This window comes from Fusarium oxysporum, chromosome VI, assembly GCF_013085055.1.
Source record: "Fusarium oxysporum Fo47 chromosome VI, complete sequence".
NCBI lineage: Eukaryota > Fungi > Ascomycota > Sordariomycetes > Hypocreales > Nectriaceae > Fusarium > Fusarium oxysporum.
This window is the reverse complement of record NC_072845.1, coordinates 22,191-45,214: the sequence shown is the minus strand read 5'-3', so window position 1 is coordinate 45,214 and position 23,024 is coordinate 22,191. Positions and strand designations below refer to the sequence as shown.

The 23,024-nt window shown below is 48.3% G+C and overlaps 9 protein-coding genes across 9 annotated transcripts; 5 read left to right on the top strand and 4 right to left on the bottom strand.

Moving 5' to 3' along the window:
* Positions 1-275: 275 nt before the first annotated feature.
* Positions 276-992, bottom strand: FOBCDRAFT_240532 (uncharacterized protein; the record flags this gene model as incomplete). Its single annotated transcript, XM_054704849.1, has 1 exon — positions 276-992. One exon carries the CDS (start codon positions 990-992, stop codon positions 276-278), a length of 717 nt encoding a protein of 238 aa, XP_054560824.1.
* Positions 993-1,488: 496 nt separating this feature from the next.
* On the top strand, positions 1,489-1,891 carry FOBCDRAFT_138107 (uncharacterized protein; the record flags this gene model as incomplete). Its single annotated transcript, XM_054704848.1, has 2 exons — positions 1,489-1,692; positions 1,745-1,891. The coding sequence occupies 2 exons, from the start codon at positions 1,489-1,491 to the stop codon at positions 1,889-1,891; spliced, it is 351 nt and encodes a 116-aa protein (XP_054560823.1).
* Positions 1,892-3,857: 1,966 nt separating this feature from the next.
* On the bottom strand, positions 3,858-4,967 carry FOBCDRAFT_136559 (uncharacterized protein; the record flags this gene model as incomplete). The annotated part of the gene is made up of 4 exons (XM_059607957.1): positions 3,858-3,883; positions 4,005-4,193; positions 4,254-4,380; positions 4,410-4,967. 4 exons carry the CDS (start codon positions 4,965-4,967, stop codon positions 3,858-3,860), a joined length of 900 nt encoding a protein of 299 aa, XP_059465034.1.
* A 369-nt stretch (positions 4,968-5,336) lies between these two features.
* FOBCDRAFT_138389 (uncharacterized protein) lies at positions 5,337-5,792 on the top strand (the record flags this gene model as incomplete). Its single annotated transcript, XM_054704846.2, has 1 exon — positions 5,337-5,792. The coding sequence occupies one exon, from the start codon at positions 5,337-5,339 to the stop codon at positions 5,790-5,792; it is 456 nt and encodes a 151-aa protein (XP_054560821.2).
* Positions 5,793-7,037: 1,245 nt separating this feature from the next.
* Positions 7,038-7,859, top strand: FOBCDRAFT_137022 (uncharacterized protein; the record flags this gene model as incomplete). Its single annotated transcript, XM_059607970.1, has 1 exon — positions 7,038-7,859. One exon carries the CDS (start codon positions 7,038-7,040, stop codon positions 7,857-7,859), a length of 822 nt encoding a protein of 273 aa, XP_059467281.1.
* A 961-nt stretch (positions 7,860-8,820) lies between these two features.
* Positions 8,821-12,962, bottom strand: FOBCDRAFT_224814 (uncharacterized protein). The gene is made up of 4 exons (XM_054704845.2): positions 12,277-12,962; positions 10,635-12,222; positions 10,135-10,583; positions 8,821-9,252 (listed from the first exon to the last, which is right to left on the bottom strand). Exons 1-4 carry the CDS (start codon positions 12,696-12,698, stop codon positions 8,922-8,924), a joined length of 2,790 nt encoding a protein of 929 aa, XP_054560820.2. The 5' UTR covers positions 12,699-12,962; the 3' UTR covers positions 8,821-8,921.
* A 587-nt stretch (positions 12,963-13,549) lies between these two features.
* FOBCDRAFT_224811 (uncharacterized protein) lies at positions 13,550-14,921 on the top strand. Its single transcript, XM_059609667.1, has 2 exons — positions 13,550-13,995; positions 14,054-14,921. Exons 1-2 carry the CDS (start codon positions 13,632-13,634, stop codon positions 14,470-14,472), a joined length of 783 nt encoding a protein of 260 aa, XP_059467280.1. The 5' UTR covers positions 13,550-13,631; the 3' UTR covers positions 14,473-14,921.
* Positions 14,922-17,262: 2,341 nt separating this feature from the next.
* On the top strand, positions 17,263-17,766 carry FOBCDRAFT_38991 (uncharacterized protein). The gene has a single exon (XM_054704844.2). The coding sequence runs from the start codon at positions 17,333-17,335 to the stop codon at positions 17,690-17,692; it is 360 nt and encodes a 119-aa protein (XP_054560819.1). The 5' UTR covers positions 17,263-17,332; the 3' UTR covers positions 17,693-17,766.
* Positions 17,767-19,477: 1,711 nt separating this feature from the next.
* FOBCDRAFT_224805 (uncharacterized protein) lies at positions 19,478-22,603 on the bottom strand. Its single transcript, XM_059609666.1, has 5 exons — positions 21,993-22,603; positions 21,721-21,931; positions 21,133-21,635; positions 20,713-21,062; positions 19,478-20,625 (listed from the first exon to the last, which is right to left on the bottom strand). The coding sequence occupies exons 1-5, from the start codon at positions 22,223-22,225 to the stop codon at positions 19,568-19,570; spliced, it is 2,355 nt and encodes a 784-aa protein (XP_059465033.1). The 5' UTR covers positions 22,226-22,603; the 3' UTR covers positions 19,478-19,567.
* Positions 22,604-23,024: the final 421 nt, after the last annotated feature.

Below are 23,024 nucleotides of genomic sequence, written 5' to 3'. Positions count from 1 at the left end.
CAAGCAAATGTGTCTCTAGAACAATTTATGAAAAGTTGAATATTGGGAACATGCTTTCAATTCTTCAAATATGAGGTGGTTCAGCTCATTGACTACAACTGTCGGCTCACTATAGGATGATAATATGACCAATATTGTGAAAGTCGAGCCCTCTATGTGTTCCTTGTTTCTCAGCACAGCCTCGATATGACCTTCCGAATAAGCCAATGAACGAGTCAGTCGGGAAGCCCCGAGTGATCTCAGCTGATCCAGAGGTGGAACTCCTCCACTGTATTTTACTCCATTTTCTTCAAGTCGTCAGGGTCTAAATTGACGTCCCAAACCGAGCCATTGACCAGGGGTACTTCTTGGTAAGGTGGTGGGAGTTTCCTCTCGAGCCGACAAGAGCACCATGGGCCCCCATTATGTAGGTTATGGGATTGATCCCACCTCAGACATGCAATAACCCCTGTTGCGTTCCACTTAGATATATCTTCATATAAAAAAACCTTTTGTATGCCTTTATCTAGAAATTCCCGTACTTCTTTATAGGTATAACTTGCCTCACGAGCCCGAACCTTCATAAAGAAATTCAGAATATCCTGGGGGGCAAGTACTCTCCTTTTTTCATAAGGGACCAGATTACCTTTGTTATCTAACACTTTGGGCCTTCCCCATAGCCACGCGTGCGCTAGGAGCGAGACTAGCAGTTGACGTCGAGCACTGCGTAGCCATTGTTCTTGTAGTCTCGGTGCTTCTTCTGAGTCTTTTGATCCTAGTGAGTAAAAGAGTGTAGTTATAAGTAGAGAAGCTTTCTGTGTATAAACTTGAATGGATCTTTTGTTAAGAACCTGATGTGAGAAAGAGCCATCCTCGTTTAAAAATATAGAACTATTAACCCATTCTTGACTTAGCTTGAGATTCTCTAGTGCATCAAGCTTCGTTATAGCAGAATCCTTTATTATTTCAGGTTCAAAGTAGATAGGCGCACAAAGCCTTTTGCGGGGATGCATATTGTTTGCTAAGTGTAGTGGCATAGAAAAGTGGGGATTTAAGTCTGTTGTGTAAGAGGAGAAAGCATGTACTCTAAAGTGACCTGGTAATAAATAGTGAGAAGCTATGTCTTAGGGTTAAAGTAGGCAAGGAAGGAGTTTGGGTTAGACAGATGCAATTTTGGTCTGTGTGGGGCTAGTGACAGGGGTGGCTGAAAGCTGGGATGGCAGTTCTGCTTTCGTTAGCTTAGCCAGGCTTGACTTGTGTCGACAGGGAGCTAAGAACGGCACCCATGCTGTGCGCAAAATGGGCCGAGGAGCTAAAACTGGCCTCCTTGTAGAGATGACGTACACAGAACTAAGCCAAAACATAAAGCAAATAATCAATCATTATTCAATGTATGGAGCCAAAAAGAGTCCCTGAAACTGCAAAATTCGAAGCAAGAATATATCACGCATATATACATATGTCTGCTATCTAATTAATATTTTGGCATTACCTTCCCCTTTGATCGTAATGGCAGCCAATGAGAATACTTGCGTGAAGAAAAGAGACCGCAGTAACGAGAACTTTAAGAAGAAATGGAGCACACTTAAGAATAACGGCCTCAATATATACCAGATTTATAACGCTGAAGTATATATTTGTATACGCCGTAAAGGCAAAAAGTATGAGTTTAAGTCTACTGATAGGGCATTGCCTCTATCTGAGCAGGAAAAGGTCAGTATCTTACTGGTGTAATGCTCTTACTGTAACTAACAGAGCACGGTAGAATGAAAGCTTTCCATTACCTGTGCTAGCGACAGCCGCAGATGTTGCACGCCAGAGGGGCAATCAAAGTTCAGTGAAGGGACGACATAGTCCAGAGAGGCCGGTGCTAATAGGAACCCATTATCAGGGCCCGGAGGAGGCTCCGTAGTGGAGCTCAAAGAAGAATAAAGCAATACATTATGCTTAATCTTAATTGAAACTTTGCATTCCTAATATTATATTGCTCGGGAATCTAAACGGTAAATACATTATATATAGGCTACAGAAAGCTAGTAACATATATCGCCGCCAATATCTAAAAGTATTGTTAATAAGGTTCCCACTATCCAATGCCAACGTGAATAGTGCACTGCCTTCGACTGAGCTGCCGTTGCGAACATAATAAAGGACTGGCCTCTCAAGATAGCGGTTTTAATTGACGCTGAATGACTCGTTGTTTATAAGGACAGCCGTCAGGTTTGGCTGTCCTGAAAGTTAATATGCTGTCTAAATCTAAATGGTTTCTAGAGCCAATCAAAATATGGCTGGTGTTGGTCTTGCATCGTGTGGCGCCTTTATTGCAACCTGCTCATCTGGATTTTCGCAGCTAGACGTCTGATCTCATCGGACTCAAAACCAAGGTGGCGCGCTTGTTGCGCCAACTGGTGCCAATTCTAGGGGCGACAAAAAGATACCTCGGGCGGCTCTTCGCCGTCTTCCAGGAGAGGCCACTTACCCGTTAGCTCAACCAAGTCTCGCATGATATATAGATATAAGCGTTTCACCCTTTTGAAAAAATAGATTGTTAGGTCCTATGGGGACTTTCGATTAGAATGCATTATATGCTAGATCCTGTACGGTAAGAGGTACTTTTTTCTTACCTTACAAAAGCCGTTTCATGGTATCTATACATAGGCAAATATATTTGAAATTCTTCTGCCGTATATAGATCGAAGGCAAGAGGTACTTAATATCCTTCATTTAGTGGAGTAGTTGAGATCTCTCTGCCGTATTTGCGAGCCTTTTAAATGCGATGCCGGTTTCAATAAGACCAGCAAGACAACGATAATCCACTTACGAGACGCTGGGAGCCGTAGCTGAAACTCTAAGCCTCTTTGGAACGCATGAGTATAACCCATGAGTCGAAAGTGAACTCCATGTAGCGTACAACTTCCGGGGACGGCCATTTTGAAACCGTTGAGGGATGTTCTGAAAAGTGGCCGTCGATATCACCTTGGCCTGTCAAGAATGATGCAAGCGATCCTTGTTCCAATCCGATGTACATCGGAGATTCAAAATGCCTTTCGTCTTTTTGTTGGTTTGGATGGATGTGTGTCTTCAGCTGCTGGCCGTGTTTGTGCGAGCCAGTAGACGAAAATGGTCATCACTAGTAAAAGGGTCAATAAAACGAGCTGGCTGGCTTGTGGGAGACCCATAGTTGGAGAGATAAATCAATACCAGATTTGGAGCACGAGGCAACTACCTATGCTGAAATATCTGTCCAGATCGATGCGAAAATGGAGTGGTAGCCTCAAAATGGATCCTACTATACGTTGTGCGATAATACGAGGAGAATGTGAGAGTGTGAAAAGAGAGGACGTCCGGGGTATGCCTGAATATGCGGCTGAAGCAGGCTGTGCGACCAGTAACCGCTAACCGCGAAGACTATCCAATCAAACGACTTTATTGTATGGGACAAACTTGTACTATTGTTGAGGATAACCTCCAGCAAAAGTGTATGCAAGAAGCAGGCTTTGTTGATGTACGTCATCGATGGGAAAGTAAGTTAGCATTCCGGGACCCTTAGCGTGTTACACTAAGTTCAATCTGGTGGCGGATGGGCGAAAAATCGCAAGTTGAGAGAGATCGGCCGGTACGTGATAGCAGCTCTAGAGCAGGACTTTGAAGGCTACGTTTTGTATATGGCTAGTCAACTCCTTGTATGGTCGATGGACGAGGTTAGGTGTATTACACACAGCTGCGACGAGTGCTTCGGTCTAGTACCAGCCACCCTTTCTTTCAGTACAAGGCGGCTTACGGTCGGAAGCTGGACGAACCTTGATGTACGAGGCAACTGTAAACTCCAATGTTTTAGTTCAATCACACAACAAGCCTACAGATGGGGCTTTCATAATTCATGCTGTCCTGAGAAAGGCACATGCTTCCAACATTAGTCATCAGCAGCCTTATCCTCGGAGTTCATTTTCATAACATGGATTCGACACTTGTTTCAGTACCTTTCTCGACATTCAGCTGTCTTTCCGGTACATTTCAAGACCTACGATGATATGCAGTAATCAGAGTAAAATAAGCAAGCGATTTCAAATCTTCTTTCCTTCCTTTTTTCCAGAAGCCATGCTTGGCTAATTCCTCCATGCTCGGCCCTGAGTCTAACAAACTAAGCATGTTAACAGCTTCAGGGGACCAGCGATCCAAATTCGATAGACCAATCTTGGCGTCCGGTCCTTTTCCTTTATCCATAAGCATCATAGAGAGCCTACAGAAAGACTCTAGGAATATTTCGGTCTTACCTCCTGGCTGAAATTCCTCAATATTGCTGATCTTGACCTCACCAGCGAGATTGATCAGGACCCCGGCACAAGTAATTGACTCGGGTACGAGCCCTTTGCTAATAAGGTATTCCGACCCAGAGAGCACCTGTGAGTTGTTTTAATGACATTGCTAACCTCAGAACGGTACCTCCTTACCTGGAATAATATTGAACTAAGCTGTGACTCCGATGGGTATTCCGGAGCTCGACAAACGTGCATCAAAGACGATTCCATCATACGAGACACGATATAATGGTTCCCATCGTCGTGCGAGTAGACCTCCATGGTCTCAACCACGTTTGGGTGGCATATCTGGCGGATGATCTGGAGCTTTTCGTCGTTCAGGGCCGGCGCAGAACGAATCATGTGAAGATTCTCACGGCTCGTCTTGCTAGTTGCTATTGCAAACAAGCACCAGTACTCAATGAAATATTCTTGTGTGTAATGTTTCCATGGGGAGCCAGCCAAGACTGGGACTAGCCCCGGTTTGGGACTGCTGCTGTCGGTTTTCTTGACTGGAATCTTCCTACGAACAGCATCAGAAGAATTGTTCTGGAGAGGATTCTTCTCATCACACTTCCGCGGAAGAGTACCCGCCGCTTCTATGTCGACAGTCTGACGAGTCTTAACAGACTTCAAAAATGCCGCCACTTCATCATCTATCAAGAGGGTGTGCCGGTCCAACTTTGACATATTTTATGTGATTGAGGTAGCATGGGGATTGAGCAGTTCGACCCCTTTCTCTTTCAGCTTGAGAGGGGCGGACGAAAGTATATATAGCAAAAGGCCGGTGTCGTTTTCCGACCTTGCGTACTGAAAGCGGTTTCGCATCTGAAGCTGCGGATTTCATACCCTGGCCCATTCACCCAATCAAGAGATGTGGTCATGACATGGGTGCCGATTTCCGAACATCCATTTTCTTTCCGTTGCATCAAAGACTCTTTTCACATCTCTGGTTGCGCGTAGATTGTTTCTGCAGCTAACCTTTGAATCATAATCGATAACTTCTCAAGACATAGCCGGTTGCAAACGTTTCTCCAGTCGTCACAGATCAACAAGACTATGTTGAACCCTCAAGCTCAAACTGATCGCCTAGTTTGTCTCACGGAAAATGTTATTGAAGAGAAAAAGAAGAAGTTTCGAGGCATCGTCAAAGTGCCGATTGAGGACCTCGTCTTTGCACCCGACTTCACGCCTTGGGATTACAATATTAGTGCTGCGAAGGTCTCTCGGCTCGAGAGAATCTTTAAGAATGAAGGTTGCAACCGAAGCGAGCCTTCTAATTTCATTCTGGGGACTATATCAGAACATATCTTATCAGAGGCCCTTGATTTATCGAAGCTAACTACTGCGGACCTTCAAAGTAGAAAGGACCCGCCTATGCTCTATCTTCCCCGATTTCAATATATACGATGTGCTAATGGCAGGAGCCGGGCAAACGCTCTCTCTGCTACACCCCAGCTTGGAAGTTGGTGGACCGTTGAGCTCTACACTGGTAAGGAGCTCCTACTGGTATAATCGAACTCAAATGTTAAAGCAGTTGTAGATTTGAGCGCTGAAGCCTTTGACATCATCACCGAGAATTATATGAACGAAGGGGTATTCTCTCATGGGCATATATGTGAAAGAATCGTTCATCATCGTTCTAAAGACCCCACAGAGGAAAAGAGGTGGTGGGCAAGGCTCACTAAAAACTCAGCAAGCATCTTCAGACGGTTGTTGAAGCATCCGTCTCTGGCACATCATCTCTTACAGTTGATTCTCCATATCCCTGGTATACGTGAAGGTTTTGAGCTTTCTCCATGGGGTAAAATCATGGCCGCGAAATGCGACGAGGTATCTTAAGGCGCTATCCCCTTAGTGACATGGCTGATTGTCTATTAGGAAATCATACGATATATGGAATTTATATTGGAGTTGTGGGTTGAGCTAATGGGTTCGAAAGAAGCTTTGGATTATGTGGATCCTGAAGATGTAAGGGAGTTCCAACTCAGGGTCCCTGGCGTCTCACAGTTGGATTTCCATCACCTTTCTACACTCGTCACAAGTGGCAACGCGTTTAAGAGAATGACGGATGGGGATTTAAGGAGGGAACTGGTTGTCCGAATGAAAAGTATCAAATATCTCATCCCCTCACTCCATACCCTGCAGAAGGACTTCAAATACCTTCGACCATGCACAGATACTATCATACGGCTCTTTGCTCACAATAGAAATCCTTATGTCACTGCTCAGTCGCTGGCGTTTGACGCATTCTCATCTAAGACGCTATTAGGGCCTGACGTCGTCTTCTTTGAGAAGCTTAAGTGCCTCTACCTTTTCATCATGGGGGACATGGTCGGGATAACAGGTGAATGGCCTCTCTTGGAAGTCGGCGAGATGCCTCATGAGTGTGTTCGTCTCCCAAGAAGTTGGTATCGACTGGCGCATGAGGCCCGCCGTCTTGGGTTTCACTCGGATGAAATCACTCGTCTAGTGTCAGAAGACCCTGATGAACAGGTCGCGTTGAGGGCTTTGCGCGAAGCACGACCCGATTCAATATCTGAGTATAGTCCTTCGCAGCTGCAAGGAATAGTGAGAACCATAGTTGCAAATTTCGGCGAGGCAAGGGACCATATCACAGGTAAACCTAGCTCTGAGTTCACGACCACCGGAGTAGGTGAGCCGATTTCACGGCGTTGTGGCCGTCAATACTCTGGCGCATACGCACGCGATCGATGGAATTTTGATCTTGCTGGATTCTCGGATCCCACACCAGAATCAATGGACATTACGTCGCTCTTCGTTCGAAAGTCCGTGTTTCATGCATTCTGGAGAATTGAAGAAAAGCCTAACGTACCAACCCCTGAACCAGAAGACGAACCAATGCTTCCGCCTCAAACTGAATCTTTGTCCTCGGAAAATGAGTTAATGTATTCACAGGGTATGCCCGTCCATGCCGAAGCTCAGGATCAGCCAATATTAGACTGGAATAACTCATATGAACATAATCGGATGAGACGACGTGTCGAGATACGGCACAGGAAGAAGAAGAAGCAGAAACGGGCAGTGCGTCAAGCATCGATGCGTCGTATATCGCAGACCGGAAAGCGGAAGAATCGTAGGCTAATCCAAAACTTATTAGAGCGGCTGCAAACGGCGAAGCAACCGATGATATCGCCGGCGACGCAGCCCGTGGCGAGGCAACTAGCGGTGCAGCAACAACCAACCATTCAGCAACAGTTGATTCCTTATGAGAATACAACCTCGGAAATTTCCATGGCAGAAGACTGGGGTGCTGTAATCTCAACTCCCACATTGGACCTCATCCGTCCGCTGGCCCAAACTTCAGAAATGACGGTTTTAGAATTTATTGAAGATGATTTGAATGGGGGTAGTTGGAAAGAACATAAATGCCATCGAGAGTCGATTTCAGAATTCATCCAACATCTGAAGGGCCATTTCAAGCGGGATGTGGAGTTCTACCATCAGCATGAGCCCCGAACAATCGCTGAGCACGAACTGCCCCGACACGATGCGATATGTATCGCTCCGAAGAACGTCATGTTTGAAGAGAGACATTTCCCAGCGGAAGAACAGTTGTGAAGCGTTTGACTACGGACCAGCGTATCATTTATTTACCTAATCTGACAAGATTCAAGAAAGTTGTGCTTCAATCCCAGCAAAATTGATGTTCTGGCCCTTGATGAAAGAGACATTGTAACTGTGAGCCCTTTCAAGGAGCCCAATGTCCAAGCAACTAGTGTAAAACCCAGCCTTACCATATGCGATATTGGAGCTTGGTAGAGCGCCCAATGATTCACCCTAAGTATGCGGCACTGCACGAGTCTACCGAAAATGACTACTAAATCCGGATTATCAAGAGCGGCGGTTCTTACATGCGTTGGCCTTTCCCTCTTGGCATGGGCTATATAACCAAGCCAATTCTTGAGCTTTGCCAAATTCAGTAAGAATGTAGCCCATAATCGGAAACACGCTCATAAGCCTTTTGATTTGAACCCTTCGCGGCGCGAGGGAAGCTGTGCACATTTCTAATTCAGAGAGCACTGAGAAACTGACTTCAGAACCCCTGTCCTGGCTATCAAGGTTTGATTGCGAGTCTGGGTGGGCTGGGGCCGCGTCTCTAGCGCTTCCGGTCCTGACAATGCTTCCGACCTCTTCGATGCCTCTTTCCCATCACTCGTAAGCAATATGTAATGTACCGTCCCGGCCGAAATCAGAGGCCGCCTTGGCTTTCTACATAAAGATTCTGAGCACAGACCAGGTTGTGGCTGATGTGGCTTTTTACAGTGCGTTCACCCATGTGAAGACTGTCATAGTTTACCCACCCCTTTGTCATGGATGGATGCCGTTGTTGCTTGCTGTTATTAAAAACGGACGCTTAAGGCCACAGAGTCGACATGTATCGTTTTATTCTCTACTGTATGTGATGCCTTTGGAATAGACCTTATCTTTTAGTCTCGCATAGTCTTTCATATCACTATGCTGACAACGGAAAGCACGAAGTAATAATCATACAGCAGCAGGTGCCAGAGTCAGTCAGTAGTTAGATGATCAACAGGCGCGGTCGTCTTTAGTAGCCTCTGTCTTTGGATGATTGAAATACTTCAAAAGATCCGATTCTCCGCGATTGCCATATATTCGCTGCTATATATCCGCCACAGAAATCCCTAATAAAATAACTATTCCTGATCGACAGCCTATTGCAACGGTGTTTCGCCCTATAGCCATTTTGCCATTGCGACATTCGAAAGGCAGCCAAAGCAAATCCCTTCCTGCCGTCGTGACCCAAGTGTCGTCCTTACAGGCCAGAATTGAGGCCTCTGAAGACTCTAATGGCATGGAAGGCTCTACACAAGGTTCTGAACCGCCAGTCAAAGCAAATACACCACGATTTGTGACAATGCCACGGCCATCAGACGTAAAAGAAAGCACATCTGCATGACCATCCAATGAAATGACGTCTTTGCACTCGCCCGTCTCTGCATCCCAGATCCGTATCGTCTCGTCCCAAGAGGCTGATGCCACCTTTTTCGAGTCGTGCGAGAACATCACCGATCTGACCGAGGTGCTATGGCCTTCTAACACTCGCTCGCACACACCCGTCTCTGCATTCCAGATCCGTATCGTCTCGTCCCAAGAGGCTGATGCCACCTTTTTCGAGTCGTGCGAGAACATCACCGATCTGACCGAGGTGCTATGGCCTTCTAACACTCGCTCGCACACACCCGTCTCTGCATCCCAGATCCGTATCGTCTTGTCATCAGAGGCTGATGCCACCTTTTTCGAGTCGTGCGAGAACACCACCGAATTGAGAAGGTTGCGATGGCCCTCTAGCACTCGCTTGCACTCACCCGTCTCTGCATCCCAGATTCGTATCGTCTTGTCATACGAGGCCGATACCACCTTTTTCGAGTCGTGCGAGAACATCACCGATCTGACCGAGGTGCTATGGCCTTCTAACACTCGCTCGCACACACCCGTCTCTGCATTCCAGATCCGTATCGTCTCGTCATCAGAGGCCGATACCACCTTTTTCGAGTCGTGCGAGAACATCACCGATCTGACCGAGGTGCTATGGCCTTCTAACACTCGCTCGCACACACCCGTCTCTGCATTCCAGATCCGTATCGTCTCGTCATCAGAGGCCGATACCACCTTTTTCGAGTCGTGCGAGAACATCACCGATCTGACCGAGGTGCTATGGCCTTCTAACACTCGCTCGCACACACCCGTCTCTGTATCCCAGATCCATATCGTCTCGTCATCAGAGGCTGATGCCACCTTTGCCGAATTGTGCGAGAACACCACCGAGTTGAGAAGGTTGCGATGGCCCTCTAGCACTCGCTTGCACTCACCCGTCTCTGCATCCCAGATTCGTATCGTCTTGTCATACGAGGCCGATACCACCTTTTTCGAGTCGTGCGAGAACATCACCGATCTGACCGAGGTGCTATGGCCTTCTAACACTCGCTCGCACACACCCGTCTCTGCATTCCAGATCCGTATCGTCTCGTCATCAGAGGCCGATACCACCTTTGTCGAGTCGTGCGAGAACACCACCGCGTTAACCTCCCTGCTGTGGCCCTCTAGAGTCAATAAGCATGCGTCCCAGTTTTCTTCAACTTTCGGCAAATTGCTTATCCATCTTGGAATAGCATGTTCAAATGTCATTCTTATAATACTCTTGCTTGGTGCAAAAGTCAGACAAGAATAAATCTGCAGCGGCGCTTCAGCTATCACGGAAAAATAAGCCTGGAGAAATCGCACTGCGTCGGTCAAAAAAGTCAATAGGTTCGAATCTTCCTGCTTTTAACACTAGTCAACAGGGTTGAAGCTCTTAAAGTGCGAAGAGCATACCTCCAGCCATCTTGCCAGTGACCTGAGTGAGTCGAGACATTCTTTGATTCGGTCCAGTAAACTCATCGCTTCTAGCCAGTGCAGGAAGTATGTCTTCAGGAAATCGTGAGCCTCACTGTTATCCTTTGACGTGGGATTACTCTCCATATGATGATAAGCCCAGTGCATGCAAGCATATTGGAGCTGTAGGGGTATGTGTTCCTCCAGCTCTGAATTGTCCACTGTAGATCGGTGCGTACCTGGGAAAGGCAGGCTGCATATGTTCTCATGCAAACCGCCCCGCATGACACGCAAGCAGTGTTTCGCTAAGGTTTGGTGAGTATGTCTTTCATCTACCCGGAATTCATGTGCGTTTGTGATGAGATAGTCTCGAAATGACAAATGCAGTAGCCGCACAGGCGCTTTCCGTGTCGGTGGTATGCTGAGAACCGAATGGAGTGTGTCGAGTCTGTTATCCACCACCTCGGGATCGACCTCAAGCAGCTGTGACAAGGCCCAAACTGAAAGAGGATTGGCAAGCATGACTATACTACCAACTATCATCTTGAAGTCTTTTATGATCTGCTCTTCATCATCTTTCGAGACATCAGTGATCAACGAGCGTAGAACCGGCCCATAAGTTCGGTCCAACTGAGATACGTGACCTTTACTCTTGTAGTCCAGAACCTTACGCAACAGTGTCGGAGGGCTATCGCGTTTCCGATCGCCAACAAAACGGCAAACAGTCGCTGCGAAGATAAAGAGCGGTACAGCCATCTGCGCAAGGCTCTGTACTGTCCAGCGACCAGGCCAGTCCGGCGGCAGCTTCCGTTCATCGCTCACAGTCATGTTGAAATCATGTCGGATCTTCTTGAACTCGTCGTTCAAAAAGACGACTATATCATGCTCGACGATCTGTGCCGGGATTTCGTGCAACACCAAGTCTTGATAGGAACCCTGGACCTCACTAAACCCCAGTCGAATCGGAAGCTCTGGCCTGCTCGTCAAGAATACCCGGAGTCGAGGGCGGAGAATTTTGGCTTGCGAGAAGATATTGATCAGCAACCTGATGTCAGTCTCTTGGTCGCACTCGTCCAACGCATCAATCACCATCACAACCGACGATGGGGTTGTTGCTGTTGCCGTTGTCTCACATAGCGGTTCTTGGATAAGCTTTTCAAACTGCTCTTTCTCAGACTTCCCCACAATGGCTGGGTTGGCATCAAGTGCCTTCTTGATGAAGAGTGTAGCTCCCGGCATGCTCAAGGCCAGTTGGTAGGCTAGAGTCGACATCAACTTATTGAGGTTCCCTCGATCCACCTCTCCTCTCTTGAAGAAGAAGCTGGCACCGAGATCACCCCGCTTAGATCGCGAATATGCCACAGTCCGTGCGATGGTCGATTTCCCCGTTCCCGCCATACCGTTAAGCCAGTATACTGTCTTGGAGTTGGGGTCGTCAATCCAATGGTCGATATAGTCGAGAAGTTCCTGACGCGTGTTAGGCAAGCATGTCGGGTTGTGTTGTTCGGCCTTAGAGTCGAAAGAGGCACCGTGTGCAATCGGTAGTTGATTAAGGGTCGTTCGGTCATCGACGCTCTGGAGGATTACGCTAGATTGGATCTGCATCAGCTCAGCATTCGTTTCCCAAGATTGCGTCACTTACGTCTGATCAATACTCAACGCCAAAGAAATATTCCCCCTGCAACGCTCAAGATCCTCGATGGTTCCCTTAACGTCTTTGCTTTCGAATGGCCATTTGAGTGCGCGTAAACTGAAACGACTCATCCTCTTTCGACCAGTTGAGGGCTGGAGCTGTTGCTCAAGTTTTTCCAGCCTTGAGCGACCATCTTCTATCACAGACTTCAATTGCTGCGATGCTTTCAACTCCTTGCCACGTGGCCCTTCGACAAGAGTCTGGAGTTCTTTGGTGGTGGCCTGAAAAGCGGCAACTTCTTCGCAAAGCTTTTCGATTTCGTATTTTGCATTCTTCACGGCTTGAGAGTACTGGAAGCATAAGGAAAGCACCTTGGCCGAAAGATCGACCACAGCGATAACGCTCGACGCGACGCCGAGCGCTTCTGCCATTGAATTCGATCACTGTCTTCGCTCTCAAGTTTGTTGACGATAGCAATAACGGTCTGACCATCATGCGGGGTTGACGGGGCTCAATCCTCCCAACATGCATAGTACACGTGACTCAAGCCAATCAGCAACGCTGCAGAAGCCATCGCAAGTATTCGCATCGGCCAGACGGGAACTCTGGGTTGTCGGTGCGAGCAAGAGAGGCACTTGGTTGGAACCAGCATACGAAGTTCCAAGGAGGAGGTTGTGTATGTCTAAAACCATGGGGCATTCTGGCGTGACGCGTCCATCGTAAAAATGGTGCCCTGAGCATCTCCTCGTTCGCCTGATCGAGGATAGTAGGAGCTCCTATCGATAAGCAATCGATAACAGCTCCACAATGGGACACGAAGTCATCAAAGGGAAGTGGGGCTGCATGTACAATTACATTTCTGACATTGCGCACTGTAAAAGCCACACCAGCCACGGCCTGGTCTGTGCTCAGTAACTTTACTCAGACAGCCAGGGCGGCCTCTAATTTCGGCCGGGACGGTAGTAAGGTCAGAGAACTGCTCTTAACCCCAGGGTACTGACAAGCATTCAAGGAACGTTAAGTGACTTCTTCATAAGACCGTCTCGGGGGCGACAGCTTCCCGAAGCCTATCGGGGCCGAAACTGGATCCTGGCATTACAGTGGGCGGCACATCAGCCAGGGTGCGGGTTCTGGTCCCAGTAGTGTCACATAATGACGTAATGAGCGAGGAACAGCTGTACTACAACATTTCGGTGGAATCCCTGAGTTTAAGTATCATAAAGAGATACATCAGCCGTTCAAAACCGCTCTGGGTAACTCTTTCAATTTGTAAGAGACTTGGGGAGATTTATTCTTCTTCTTCTTCTTCTTCTTCTTTCCAAAAACCCAACGCAAACATCTTTCATCTTCTTGGCAAATACGACATGACTTACCAAGGCATTGTCAGAATGGCAATCAATGCTCTTGTTTTCGCACCTGATTATTCTTCCTGCAACTACAACATCGATACAACCAAAGTTAATCGTCTCAAACACATTTTTGAACTAGAAGGATGTAACCGATATGATCCACAGAATTTTATCAGGGGTAGCATCACTCGGGATGCTTTACAGAAGGCCCTGGTGCGTTCCCGCTTGACGCTGGCAAGTCTGCAGAGAGAGGGAGATCCTCCAATGCTTCACCTTCCACCGGATACCTATGTGCGATGTGATCAGGGCAGAAGCCGCGTGAAGGCACTCCTGGACACCGATCGCTCTTTCTATTGGTGGACCGTTGAACTGTATGCAGGTAAGAGCAAATCCGTTTTCTTCCTAAAGGGTAGGTAAATATTAACACCCCGAAAAAGATATTCACCAGGAAGCTCCTGGCAGAGCTAGAAATACTTCCGTTAATATTGGAGGGTACTCTGATGGACGTATATGTGCGGAGATTGTGCAGAGTCGCTTCAACACAATCGCGGAGGACGAATGGTGGGCGAAACTTTCTAAGAGCAAGGCGAGCATCCTGAGAGGTTTACTTGAACATCACTCCCTGGCTACCCCTTTCGTGGAGTTGATTCGTAGTATACCTGCTATGCGTGAAGATCTATTAATTGGCGTGTGGCACAAAATAATTGCAGCCAAATGCGATGAGGTACCTTCAGACTCTTCTCAATGTAACAATCCAACTGACTTTTTTTCCCCCAGGAGATTATCCGGTACTTTAGATTCATCCTCAATACTTGGACTGAAATCATGGGGTCGAAGTCAGCATTGCGACACATAGATACCGCCTCTGTAAGGGAATTGCAACTAAGAGTTCCGGGGTTATCGGAACAGGACTTGGAGCACGTTACTCGAGTTATAACGAGTGGGGTAGTGTTTAGAAGTCTCACCAATACGTCAGAGAGGATAGCACTGCTGGACCGACTTAGGAGGATCAAATTTCTGATTCCTTCTATACATACTCTGCAGAAAGATGTCAAATATCTCCGACCTTGCGCGGATGTACTGAAGCGGCTCATCTTGGGCCAAGGACGATCTTCTTCGACAGCCCAGGCAGTTGCACTTGATGCCTTCCTACCTGGACGCCAAAGGGGAGCAGATGCTGAGTTCCTCGACAAGTTGAAACGGGTGTATCTCTTCATAATGCAAAACATAGTACAACTGACCGATGAAGCTCCTCTCCGAGGAGATAGAGCAAAGGTACAGATGCCGGGACGAGGAGGGCCCAATCCTAAATCCTGGTTTCAATTGGCAATCGAAGCTCAACGTCTTGGATTCAGCTCTGTCGAAATCACTCGTTTAGCATCGGAAGATCCGGACCGTGAGTTGGCGCTTAGGACGCTTCTTTTGGCCCGGCCCGAATCGGAGTACGAATATGACAGGTCGGACCTGGATAATCTTGTGTCTTCTGCTGTGCAACTTTTCCGAGCAGCTCGAAGAAGACGACCAGATTTTGTTGGACCTAGATTCACCACTAGAGGCACTGGGGAGCTAATTGCTCGCCGATGTGGGCGTCAATACTCTGGAGCCTATGAGCACGATCGAAATTTCTTCACGATGACATATTTTTCGCTTCCAGTAGCAAGAGACGTGGATGTTACTTCGCTTTTTGTGCGTAGATCCGTCTTTCATGCATTTTTCAGGCTCGAAAAAGGAAATAAAGTCACATCAGACGCAACTGGCGTTGACCAATCGCACTCACCAGCGGTTATGGACGGTGAGAGCCCCCAGGCCAATCAGGACCGCAGCTTAAGCAAGATCAAAAATGAAGAGACGGCTCGGCAGTCAGTATGGGAAGCCTTAAGGCGACAAGACGAAGCTTTACAGCAGGGCGTAGCAAAACAATACGGAACGGATGTAGGAGGATCCTTGCAGTGTGATAGCAAGAATATAGTAGAGATCAGTAGTGACAGTTGCGAGAGCACAAGCGAGACCGAGGACTCAGAGGTTACTCTAGAGCCGGCTCTGAAGAGAAGGAGAAGAGGATAAAGAGGGGAATTGAATATCTCCGAGTTCAAGTACCCAGAAGTAACTACAATTATACTAGTCTATTTTTGGAACGAGAGCTTCACCCTGTCCAGTCACATATGTCCTACTTGGGAAAACAGACAGCTAGAACACACTCAAGCAAATAGCGTGATTAATATTTACATGTATGTAGCAGTTAATCCATTTAGCATCAGGGCTGGCATGAGGTGGATCGGCCAGAATTTTGGCTGACATAGATGGCTGCCGGCACAATAGGCATCAGCGGCCGGGACGGGGTAGCGTGTCGGCATATTAATGATGGCTGACCGGCCAGAGTTGCTGCCGGCACGGATGGCTGTCGGCACAATAGGCATCAGCGACCAGCACGGGGTAGCGTGCCGGCAGGGGATATATAAATGGACTGGCCTGGGGAGGTCGACCGATACGGACTTGTGCCGGCATGTAAACATGCCAACCTTGCGCTATCGCTGTGACGGCCCCACATCGGTCGCTAGCATACCAATTCTGTTATAATCCCCCCATATCGTTATAATTGCTATATGCAATATCATGCCACGCTTAGGTAATGGTGAGGCCGGTACGCTGACGAAGGGCTCTGCCATCATAGCAATAGCATAAGGTTGGCATGTTTACATGCCGGCACAAGTCCGTATCGGTCGACCTCCCCAGGCCAGTCCATTTATATATCCCCTGCCGGCACGCTACCCCGTCCCGGCCGCTGATGCCTATTGTGCCGACAGCCATCCGTGCCGGCAGCAACTCTGGCCGGTCGGCCATCATTAATATGCCGGCCAGACCCCATATCGGCCAGTACTCGTATAGGACTTTATACATATCAGCCTGTTTCATGCCAGCCATGCCAATGATTGGCTATGATTAGCTGATCTGGGAAGCGTTTGAGACAAGTATGAAGGGTTTTGACAACCGTGTGTGCTTGTCGCGATCAGAAGGACCGGCCTACGACTCACATCGTCAGGATGCACAAGCGATTGATCTTGATGAATGTTACCATTCAATTTGGTCTATGCGGTCACGTGCCTGAATTTCTGCCGAGGATGAATTCCACTACGCATTCTACTACCTTCGGATCCCGAATCGATCGAAGGGGTGGTTTGATTTCGGAGCGCGGAACTACCCTGTTCCTCGAGCGTGATCGGATGTCCTCCCCGTAATGAACTTTAGCGTGCTCCACTCTGTAAGCACCTGATTTGATGGATGCCCTTGTAGGTGTTGGTTCTTACGGTACCTTTGTTGCCTTGGGACTGATGTGGGACCTGGTAAATTAGATAGAGCACGATGATCTCCTCTGTTTGACTACGAACACACTCACCTGCAGGTTCACTATCTCAGGAGGATGTTGGTTCAACAAACTTCTAACGCAGCAGGCGAATGATCAAATTTGCTTTCTGCGTGACCTAACCGTGACGAGCAAAAATGCCGGCTGCATGTGTGTTGGTTAACCGCGTCACTCAGTAAGGTCATTATTCATGATTCGTGGGCTTACGAGATATAGAGCCGATGATTAGTATTTAACCATTCAAAAATGGGAATAGGGAGGAATCATCGCACAACCAGCATTTCAGAAACAACTGATCAATCAACTGCCACAGAAAAATCTTCCTGGCCTCTTGTCGCTAGTTTCCTGCATCGCGATGTGTTTTTACGACCTGGTCGTCTGGAAATGCGGCTATTGGAGATGGGGCAAGTTTCGAGAGCGGTGCCACAAAGAGTATCGCACTGGTGAAACCTGTGGAATGAGACTTGTGTTCGAGCGCCGAAATCAACAAACGACTTGCAACCTATGCAATCAAATCACAAAGAAAAACAACACGATCGAAAGGACAGCCGAAAGGATGGCAAGGCTTCGGAAATGGAATTGCTACGCTAGTGTCGCAAGATGCGAGGAAGACCTGACGGAGCTTGGAGTCCATATTCAGAGGTTGGACGAGCAACATTTCAGAGACGTGTGCGGTGAAGCCTACTTTGCGTCTCAAGTCCGGAAATACTTTTGAGCTACAGCTTAGCATTGGCCGTTCGGCTACCTGTCCACGCGCGAGCTTCCATTAATGCTGCTCATTAACATGACTAGCTATCCAAATCAAGCTCCTTTACTATCTTGTCTTTTTAAGTTATTATCGGTCAGATAGAATGATAAGCTCAGATGCTTCCCACGCTTCAATCACTCTAATTGCGATTCGATAACGATACGCCAGGTTGAGAACGCAATAGGGTGGGGGCATCATTGCAAAGCTGTGAAAAACGTTGAAACCAAGGTCTTGCCAGAACAAGGCTTGTGGTAGGCAACCAACATCCGCAGTGGAAACGCTCGGTAGGGATCGCCGCCAGCCCCATCAATCGGAATTCATCCAGTACCCCAACGACCGGGTCATGCATGTTATGGTCGCTAGGCCCCCATATAATTCCAGGCGAGACAAGGGACGATAATGCAAGGTTCGCTACATTAGTCAAGATTAAATTCTAAATATGAGGGGAATTTACGACGATCAGCTCTTGAATCAAGGTGATTGGATGGTGACGGGTTGTAGGTGCTGAGTGATTGGTAAGAAAAGGTCGGTTGCACGTAACGTAGGCACCAAGGGTCACAAAATGAGGAGACATTTTGAGTTAGATGCACGCACTTGTTCCCTGACAGAGTACAGGAGAATAGCCAGGGGCCATGTTAACGGGCAAGTGCTATTGGGCTACGGCTACCACACCAATCCCGACAGAACGGTAAACGCTAAGCGCCTCGCCAATATCGGTGACAATGGTGATGGGACTTTTGGGTTGGTTTAAAAATGGTTTTAGAACCAACCGCAGACCCAAGGTTCCTTGGTGTGAAAGGTAATTAAATGGCGCAGTTGCCGTGTCAGCTGATATTGCGAAACGCTTGCGTCATCTAACTTGTACGCGAGATTCCGACGATATTCAGATGCTTGTAAAGATCTTCGCTTGCAATTCACTGTAGACAGTTTGGGGCCAAATGTGGGAGACATTTGTCCAGTAAGATTTACACCCTCAAACCCGTACCGCCGTCGCGCAGAAACTCAATGATATTTATGGGCGAGATGGGCGTGGACGAGGAAATACATGAGTTATCGCGCAGATATTATCATGCATTTCATTTATGTCAGGACGTTATTTATCGCCAAGCCTCATTCCTGGCCGCGACTAAGCCACGCAATGAGATTGAAGAACAGTGGCGTGAGCACGAATTATTTATTAATGCTGCGTTGTTCATGCACCGCCAACCTTTGTAGGTATTCCGCATTTACCAAATAGGACCGACCTCATAAATGCCGAGTACAGTATAGCATTGTCGTTAACAAGAAAAATGCTATCGAAGGTCCCAGTGGTGATTTGAACTGGCTTCGTAAAGAAAGGCAGTCGCAGAAGACCAATAGCGATGTGGTAAAAAGGTTGGACATATTCTTTTTTTCGTTTCCAAAGGACGGGAGTCAAAAGATACAGATAAAGTATATGGCGCATGAGATATAGGGTAGCAGAGAAGATGCATCTAGTGCTCTAGGGTTGTTGAAACCGAGGCCGACCTTGTGCCTCCATCCGTTCTTACTCGGAAATTTCGCCAACAACGTCCGCCCGAGAATGTCGATGGTCGGGATTTCCCGAGAAGTTTGAGCAAACAAACCTCTGGCGAATTGTCGCCATTAGGGCCCGTTCTAAACTCTAGTAAAACCCTCCTGAAGGAAATGTCGCACAAAAAGCTTGTACGAGAATATCGATGAAACTCCGCGGAAGAAATTTCGCTGCCAGAGGCACCGTGTTATGTGAACAAGTAGGGTTCAACCAGATTGAATTGAGCTACCCTAACTTTCTATCTTTCACTGTGATTGACTGTATCTATTGCTCCCAACTTGTCATGCTGGTTATTCTTTAACCATCTTCCGACGCCTGAGCTTGCGCAACCGCCTTTGCTCCACTTGGCACGATGATCGTAGCGTCACACGATGAATCGTCTGCACATGGGCCCGAAAATGGTCCATGGTATGAAATTCGAGATTTTGACCTTGGTTTTGGGTGCGACAAGTAGGGTGTGTACACACCATCTTCTCGCCACGTTGCAGTGCCCTCTCGCGCTCGATCAAGTGCTGGTCATCGAAGTGGTCGTTCCTGACGGTCGGACGGCAGTACGCAAAGGTACGTTCTCCGAGAGAGAGCCGCTCGTCACCGATGCAGTCCGGGCATTGTCCGGGTTGCATGAGGAGAGGAAACTGGTTGACACTAGGTGAAGGCTCACTGCTCGCTTCGGTAGGTTCGATTTTGATGTGCGGTTGAGCCCTGACATTTTGCTGGACGCGATGGCGCTTGGCCGTCTCGCGTTTGTCGCACAGAGCCACCATGAGTTGGATTGCTTCGATCCTTCGCTCGAGAACCTGATCCTCTGTCAGGCCATCCGGCTGATGACAAAGAATATTTGCTAGCCGGTCGCGTTCTGGTATATGCACATCGATGACAGGTTCTGTGTACTCCTCCTCTTCCTCGCCCCGTGCCTGCTGCTCAATGTCCCAAGTGGGACGGTGGTAGAAATAATCCTCGCGGTATTCTTTAACGACCTGCCTTTCGCGGTACGCTCTCTTCGTGCGGATTTTGTTGGTGAGCCGTCGGATTTCTTCCTCATTCCCATGACCTTCGATGCGATAATTGCCCTGCTTCAATCGTGCACGCTGTTCCTCGAGCTCGACAATTTCCGGGTCTGGTGCCAGGTTAGCCCAGACCTCGTCGGGCACCATGTCTGCCGTAGCTCGAGGATCGCGCATAAGGCTGACGTGTGCGAACAGCCGGAACAGCTGGCTCTCCTTCTCTTCTTCTAGGAACGCGTTTTGGAGGTCGAAATTCGCAATCTCGTTGAGGTACGCACTTTGAAAAGTCATAAATCGGGGATCTTGGCGCATCATCTGGTCGCGGACGGAGTCGGGTGCGTCTCCTGTGAAGAATACAGTCAATAAAGGGAACAGTGATGGCATGGCGACAAAGTCGGCATTTAGGGGACGTGTGCTGTACAAATACGCACCATTAGCTGCGTTTCCAGCGCCTCTCCTAGCGAAGCGAGGTGTCCATTTCCTTTCATGTCCCGAGTCGAGGCTCTGCTGACCTATGTCATCTCTGAGCTTGGAGTACAGCATCGCCTCATCAGCTGAGAGTTCCGTGCCACGATATCGGCGAAAGACTGGGGTCTTTAACATAGACTTCTTCCATCGGAGCGGGATGCAGTGCTTGAAGCGCGGTGGCCGTGATCTGAATATGACGGCTGCATCTGTCAAGCTCGGAGCATCGAATGCATTGTCGTGGAGAGCGAGAGAAAGAATCGTGGAAACAGCGCAGAAGAGCAGCTTTCTTGTGGGTGTGAAGTAGAAGATGGTACTGCAGCGATTGTTAATATACAGAACGCCCGAATGCTCGCTGTTTGGGACAACAAGCACGAGAAACTTACGGCTTGGGCTTGTTGTCAGCGCCTTTATGATGAACGAACTTGATGGCCATGGCTGGCATGCATCGTCCAGTGGCCGGGTGTCGAACGATCATCATCTGGATATCCTCGTAGCACAGGGCCTTGGGACGCCCACGTCCCACGGTTTCTTGGCAGAGAAGACTGTGGAGCACTTTGGATTGTTCATCCGTAGGGCCATCCTGATCTTCACTGCTCTCCGAAGAGGACGACTGAACTGCACTCTGGCCAAAGAGTTCTTGGATGGAGCCGTCCTTTGGCTTCTGTCGCTCACCATCTACCAGCTCGGCCGGCCGCGCACCCGTATAGCACAGGAGCTGATAGCAGCCAGCGAGGTTGATGCGGTGACGTTCGCCAGGGAAGACAGATGTATCGTATCCGATATTGAACGTCAGGATGACTCGTAGGTTGTCGACATTGAGTACCGGCTTACCATCGATGTTCGGCGCTCGGTGTCCGAAGCGGGGCACGAGTACACTGCGATAATACTGGCTGCGTGTTACTAGAGCTCGAGAATATGCCTAAGCAATGCTCTGGTGCACTGTTACGGCTCCAACCCGGTTCCTCACATACCTTGTACACTTCCTTGGTGTCGTTCCGATCCATATACTGGCCATTTATCGTCGTATAAAGCTGTTGGAACTGGCGAATGTACTCGTGTCCGCTGCCCCATGATGTGATTTTGTAGCGCTCGCAGATGTAGAGGAGGAAGTCCTGCGTCGTTCCGCGGTCAAGGTTCTCGAGCGTCGCCTTCCACTCGCCAACTTTCATGTCAGCGCAGTACCTGTACGGGATGAGGTCAGTACACGGCGAAGGTTGCAAGCGGCAGGTGCTTTCTCACGTACCGTCTCCATTTATTGAAGATGCCGCTAACGTTGATCTCGGTTTGCTCAGAGTATCTGGGCTTGATGAATCGGACTTTGCCTAGCTGTGCCCTGTGCGCAGCGTGCTCTTCCACCGAGAGCGTGGGTTTCTGCTTTGCGGCTCGATTTTGTGCTTGTCGGGCATTGAAGCGTTCGAGAAAAGATGCATGGTTTTGGTGCAGACCATTTCCGGCTGTAGTCGCGCTGGTAGTCATCGGGTTGTTTGGCAGTCAACGAACGTGAGCAACTGGTGATCAAGAACAGCGCGAGAAAGGGAATGAGCGTGAGGAGAGGAAGGAGAGGGAGACAAAGGTGGTCGCTACCGCCATTTATGGTCAAAGAAGTCCATGGTATGCCCACCAGGGTCGACACCCCAGCGGCAAGTAATGGCCTCGACGTGGTCAGCATGTGGGCAGCAGGAGACATAGAGAACACAAAGGGATGTTGAAAATAGACACCGCTGGGTCGCTGATGGAGGGTGACCGAAAGGGGGACGTATGTCTTTCTCTGTAGTGCCCCGGCACGTGCTGAGGATCTGCGCGCCAGGGGTCACGCAGGTATATAGTACATGCCCTCCCCCTCTTATCGTTCCCTGCCCCCGCACTGCTGAAGCCTCCAAAAACAGCGACACTTTCCGCCCAAAATGGAGGCACCAACAGCGCTTTCTCTGTTTAAGGAGTAAAAAGAGTTAAAAGCTAAGTTAGGAAACTTACTTTAGAAGTATAATAAATAAACTAGGTATAATATTATCTTAGTCCTTTAGGTAGGATAAAGGAAGAAGGGTAATTTAACTGCTAAGAGCTAGTATTAATACTGCCTTAACTAGGCAGTAATTATATTATTAAGGTAAATATGTGACGGTTGGGTTTCCAAACAGGTAAACTAGTCCGTACTAGGTTTATGTTTGCAGATAACGTAGGGCGTGATGCTGAGCGATGCGAAGTGTCACGTTTCTTAATGATCAAGTAATGCGTGTTAGGCTTATTGATGTAAAGATGCTTTATTGATAGCTGG